The 6,326-nt window shown below is 41.6% G+C and overlaps 1 protein-coding gene across 1 annotated transcript in view; it reads right to left on the reverse strand.

The window, feature by feature from the left end:
• The window catches only part of strc1 (stereocilin 1), an 18,543-nt gene extending 12,534 nt beyond the window's left edge, over nucleotides 1-6,009 (reverse strand). The window contains exons 1-5 of the mRNA XM_008405181.2: nucleotides 5,949-6,009; nucleotides 3,758-4,450; nucleotides 3,653-3,677; nucleotides 1,990-3,325; nucleotides 517-1,326 (exon numbers count right to left, since the gene is read on the reverse strand). Coding sequence (XP_008403403.2) covers nucleotides 517-1,326; nucleotides 1,990-3,325; nucleotides 3,653-3,677; nucleotides 3,758-4,450; nucleotides 5,949-5,991 — 2,907 coding nt within the window. The 5' untranslated portion in view covers nucleotides 5,992-6,009. The remainder of the gene's footprint in view (nucleotides 1-516; nucleotides 1,327-1,989; nucleotides 3,326-3,652; nucleotides 3,678-3,757; nucleotides 4,451-5,948) is intronic.
• Between the last annotated feature and the right edge of the window lie 317 nt (nucleotides 6,010-6,326).

Raw genomic sequence — 6,326 nt, forward strand, 5'->3', positions numbered from 1 at the left:
GATATTTCTTTTATGTGACCAATATCAGGGGAACTGATTCTTTCCTCTTTCAGAGGAAAGAGGCTTCAGAAGTCATAAATTCAGAAGTCATAAATTCTAAGTAGAGCCCACATTTCTGGTTCTTTCCTAAACCTGTTGCCTAAATAAAATTAATTAAAAAAAAGGTTGTCTCCTTTGTTTCAAACCATGACGAAATGAGGCAATGACCCCAGTTGTTTTCACAACACTAGTAATTGTTAACTTAGGTGTAACCATGTAGAGATTACACCAGGCTTCAAAGTCTTATCACATCAGTATCAATTACAGTAATCAGACACCAGCAACAAGCTGGAGGTCAAATGTGCATATGTAGTAATGAAAACTGATTTGATGCATGTTTACATCAATAATAAACTAAAAGCAGAGCTACACAGAAAATATGTCAATCTTTGTGTCTAATCTTTAGTACTGCCAACCATTCAACAGGTTTCAACACATTATCGTTATCCTCAGTTCTCAGCAGAATCTACTACCTACCCCGAAACACTGTAGCAACACCTTCTTCCTGTCCTGGTTGGTTTCTCTCTGTAAGTAGTCAACAACAGATGTCAGAGCACTTTGTCCTATGGTGTTGTTGACTTGCCATATGGGACCCATGGAGTCCTCCACAGCCAGCAGGATCACCACAGTTGCAACAACCGCCCGATTCAACACTTCAGTCACAGGTGTAGTCAGCAGATCCTCCATCCTGGAGTTCAGTCTCTCCACCCAGCAGCGCACGATCATCTGCAAAACCGTGTTCTGACCGGGGCAAGGCTTACAGTCTGGGATGAAGTACTGTGGGCACATGAAGCTGAACTGTTTGATCAGAGTTTGTGATGCACAATCACTGGGTTCTGTAGTGGTGCTGTTGTTGTTGGGGTAGGTGGTGTGGTTGGTGTAAACCGTACACATGCTGCTCACCCAGGCTGTGGAAGGTTCCCAGGACAAAACCAAGAGGACGCCAGCATTAGGACAAATAGATGAGATGAAATTGGCCTGGTCTTTCTCCCAGCAGTGAACCAGGAGTGTCGCATTTGGAAGAGAAGTGATCCAGTTGGAGTATAGACACTGCTCAGAGGCTTTGAATACAGATTGGATGGTCTGTCCTCCTGCAGTAGGAATCACTGAATAATTGCCACAGTACCGTCTCAGCCAGGTGTTGTCCTGATTGGCCAGCAGGTTCTGAAGGACTGTGCTATTAGCACAGACTTTGGAGGTGAAGTTCTGTGGGTCAATCTCAGCACACAGAGCAAGATCAGTCATGTCCACGATGATGGGATGGGTCCAGTCAGAGTACTTGCACACCTAAAGGACAGACAACATACGACAAAGACTTTAAGTTATTACAAAACAAGCATCCTGAGTTTCTTTAAATGAATAAAGTCTTAATATGGACTGAAGTAGGTTATACTGTGCTTTAATTAAACTATTGGTAAAGGGCCGTGGACCAATATAATCATAATAGTAAGTAACTGTAGGCTTTCATATCAATAATTGTCTAATACAAACTAATAGTTTTGTAAATATCCATACACAATTTATAGTTGTTTTCTTGAGATGGCATAAATGGTTTTTGAGATCTGCCTTCCTATAATCAGATACAGACCAGATGTTTCTGAGCTGGTTTGGACAGAAATCTGTCACTGAGAAAATGGAAACTCAGGGGAAAAAATAATTTTATACACCCTTAACTATGTTGCACATTACATCCTCGAAGCAAATTGTGTATTTTAGTATAAACAAGATCTACAGGCTTCTTATTTACTTTATTGACTGTTTCCACGTCACAATACATTGCATTAAAATGAACTTTAAAAGCTTAGTTTTTGTTTGGCTAACTATTTTTATGGATTATTACAAAGCATGCCAGTCACCTTTTTGTGGTTTTAGAGTTTTTGAAAACTTCCATTAAACTAAATTAAAATAAGTATTTTAATTTTGTTAAATACTACCTTAGAAGGTACTCACCTCTGGTGTCACGGTTATTTCCTCCATGTCGGTGCAGACAGATGTGAGCCATTTGTTCAGAGGGTTTTCCAGAAGCTTTTCAAACACAGCTGCCTTGCAGCACACGTTCTCCTGAAAGGTAACCTGATCGTTCTGCCAGCAGAGACCGACGACTGAATCGTCTACCTGCTTCTCAGCCCAGTTGTGGTAGTCGCACCATGCTGCCAGGTTAAAGGACTGCGTTGGCCCAGGGGGAGGAGAAACCATAGAGGTGCTGCAGTGGGACTCGAGCCACGCAATCTCTTTATTTTGCAGAAGGCTGTTCAGAAACGTTTTGTTCTGACAGACCTCTCTTGCGAATCCGCTCTGATCAATGAGGATGCACTTTGACAAAATGGCTGTGGTAATCTGCATCACGTCATGCCACTCTGAGTACCGGCAATCATCCGGCTCTAACTCAGGATAGGTGAACAGTGGTGGAGATAAGCCTGAACAGTTGGGCATCAGCGGCCAGTTGTCAGGATTGGAGATGAGAAGCATCAAGAATCCAGTGTGCTCACAGATTAGACTGGTCAGTCTTGGAGCATCAAAGCTTAAGCAGAACTGCAACAGGGCGGAGTCCACCACCTGAGCAGGCTGGTTGAGCCACTGCTCGTACATGCAGAAATGACTCACCAGGTATGCGGCGCCGGCAGAGGATTTGGAACAAAATGCATACAGCCAACGGTTCTTCGGATCTGACAGCAATTTCTTCATCAGTGAAGCATTGTTACAGACCTGCCCCACAAACTGCATCTGTTCAATATCACTGCAGAAAGTCACAAGAGCAGCATCTACAGTGTTGTTCACCCAGCTGCTGTAGTCACAGGTGAGCTGTCGGAGGCTTGAGGCCTCCCTGGCGGCTCGACGGAGAGCAGATGGAGAGACCAACTGAGACTCATTCAGAGGGCTGGAGACAGCCGAAGGCTGCACGTCCCCAACCACGCAGTCAGACGACTTGGTGACGAGTGGAGAAAACAGCGCCTTAAAAATATAACACATGTTGCTCCACACAAGCGCCAGCTGGCTGCTGCTCAGGGAGCTCAGGGCCTGGCAAAATGTTATCAGAGATGATCCATTTCCTAAACCCATGAGGACATCAGCACACAAAGTGTCATTGAGAGCAGCCAGGTTGCGATGATCACACGAGATCTCGTAGTTGACGTAGGTGTGATTGTTAAGCTGTGATGCGCTGCGCTGGAACAGGAGGCTGGAAGGAATCTGGCACTCTGGTCCTGAATCTGAGGGCAGGAAGGTTTCCAGGAGGATGTCAACAAGTGGCATGCCAAAAGACCAACTCACATTGTGCTTTAGTCCCCTGAAAAAACACCCAATTATTAATCATTTTGCTGCAAAACAATAGAAAGTTACTTGAAACTTACAGATTAAGAGGTGCACTAGTAGTGATGTACTGCTTTTCTGTTCCTGATCTGCACATTTTTACAATTTCTAATGTGAATTTGGTAACATTACCAACATTTTAAATATTTTTAAGAATCAAAAACCTGAATTCAAAACCATACAGGTTTTTGTGGGATTGCTTTACATTAGAATTTGCAACCAAAAATGAACTTCATTTAAAAAGCAATCTATTTTTTTCAGGTAGTGTTTTGTTAGCAGAGCCAGTGAACAGCTAATGACTCACCACATAATTAGCTGCTTCAGATCTCCTGCAGAATAAAAGGATAGCAATAATTAGCCCAGATACATAGAACCCTTCATGTTGTAATCAAATAAAGACATACTTCACCTTGCTTGCAGGTATCTTGTTCGTCCGGAGATGGGACCTCGATTCCAAACTCTAAAGCTATTCTGACATAGTCCAGTGGTGTGTCAAGAAACAGAGCTGTGAAATGCAACACATTTGCCGCAAGAGAATCGAGAAGGCTGCTCAGAATTTTCGTCAAGTTCTCTGACAGCGTAAGGTTTGACAGCATATTGATGAACATCTGCTGGAAGCCACTGAATGCTGCAGTGAATGTGTCCCCAATGTTCAGGTAGGTCCCAAAGAAGCTCCTTGTCTCTCCTTCGGTGGTCAGTGGAGTACATGTCTGAGATTTGAGCGAGGAGAAAAACATCTGCAGCGGCTGGGTCATCTCCAGAGACACCGTCTTTGTTAGCTCTGCCATTAGCCCACAGTCTTGCCTCTCTGAGAGAAGGCAAACCAGGATTTTGGGCAGGTCATCAAAGAATCCCTCTTTCATCAGTGGTTGGAGAAGACTGTTGAGGTTACTCAGGATGCTATAATACATATTGAGGTTGAGGGGCTCCTTTGAGAAAGGGATGGCAAAGTTGCGTGTGTTTCCAGCAGAGAGGGAGTGGATTTCTTTAATAACTTTTTGGATGTCCTCCTCTAACTTGCTGTTCTCAGCGGGTGTCACGTTGGTTTGTCTCGCGGCTAATCTGGCTTGTGAACGCACTAGCTTGACATTACATATCATCCCTGTTTAAATAAGAAGATAAATAAATTCCTCAGAAGCATCACGATACAAAATATATACACACAACAATTGCATTAAGGTCTATTTGAACTAAAAATTGTGTGAAATAGTGTCTAAACCTCAATACTGTTCAAAAGTTTTAAACCACTTCCATCTCTCTATATTATGCCTCCAAGGTTCCAGACTTACTTTCAATCCTGATACAATAAGGTGCTTTTTCTGTATGGTGATAAATATTAAAATACATTATCAAGTCATGACAACACTAAAAAAGCAAGAACTGTAGTCACTGAACAATGTCGACTGAACTCTATCCGGCATTTTCAAAAGCTATTTTCATATATTTAAAAAAGAATTCCTAAAGCAACACTAACACTGAAAAACTTTGAACAGAGTGAACCGAGAATTTCCTATTGGGATTGAATATTAATATACAACCAGAACAAAGTATTGCCACATTATGGGAGATCTGCAAATCCATCCTTGCACTGAAAGAGTTCTGCAGTACGATGCGTCTCTGAGAATGTAAGAAGCATACCGAGAGACATTTTACTATGCTGTGATGGAAATTCATGAATTTGAACCCTACGTACCATAAAGGTGCCAAATTACTTGTAAGAAGCACATTTGGAATGTAAATGCATCTGGATGTGAGTGGGTGTATGCAGCAAAGGATGAAAGCACCTTTGCTGCTACAACAGCTACAGGAATAAATGTAAAGCCACATTTGTTCCAGTGTTTTAACGGATCAGTTACTTCCGACATGTCAGTGTTAGTTTTGCCATCAAAATGCTCCCCATACTACATACAGCTATGCACCACACATGCTGCAAACCCCCAAAATAAAAGATGTGATGAGACAAGGAATGGAACAAAGAACTAGATGTAAATCAGGGCATAAAAACAGAGAATTCACCACTGAACAGTGAAAAATCAAGAGCGAGAGTCAGATTAGATGAAACGAAGATGATGAGGTAGCAAATTAATAGCAATAATTCTGGTAAGAACTTTATGAATTAAGGGATAGAACCACTTAATAATATAACAGTCTTATCTTTGCTTTTACTTCTAAAGGTTATCAGATCTTAGTCACGCAGAAAGAAAAAAAAAACTTCATATTGCGGTGAAAATTTCCTCTCAGCTGCTCGTTTTTGTCAATAGAGTTCACTATAGTGGATGTCAAATTAGCTCCAAAAGAATGTATTCATACAAAAAAGTAATAGAAAAAAGCATGAGACTTTGTCATATTTGGTTATTTATGACCGCAACAAAAATCAAAGCATCTAGTTTTAACTGATTTTATTTTTTACATGTGCCACCTCTTTTCTCATTCATGACTCTGCTGTCGACTCCTAAGATTTCTAAAATTGTTCCAGGTGTTAAATTAAATAGGCAGGAATGGAGACAAACTAGCGCTTTGTTCTCAAGAATTTTCTTTTTTGACACATAAAATGGTCAGTGAAAAAGTTCTCAGCATCATTATTAACTTATTTAACTTACCAAATAGGATGCAAACCATACAAACAGCTGGTGAAGACCACATTTCGTCCTCAGAAGAAGGCGGGCAATAACTCCAACTGAATACAAGTTTTTAAAAATTATTTTTGCGTTATCCTGTTACTACAGAGAAAACATCTAGTTGAGGCAGAACTGGATGAAGAAGAGGTTTCATATTGGATGAGACTGTAAATGTTTTCACAGTAACATGCATTAAGCCCCTCTCAGCATTTGATGCCCATTCAGTAGATGATCCCTCTGTGCTCTGAGAAGAAACGGGCTCCTCACCTCCACCTGCAACTCTGCACCCGATCCGACTGGGGCGTAATTAAAGAGACCTGGAACGGGGAAATGGAGGTGAGAAATGAGGGCTGTGAAACG

This window comes from Poecilia reticulata, linkage group LG3, assembly GCF_000633615.1.
Source record: "Poecilia reticulata strain Guanapo linkage group LG3, Guppy_female_1.0+MT, whole genome shotgun sequence".
Taxonomy (NCBI): Eukaryota; Metazoa; Chordata; class Actinopteri; order Cyprinodontiformes; family Poeciliidae; genus Poecilia; species Poecilia reticulata.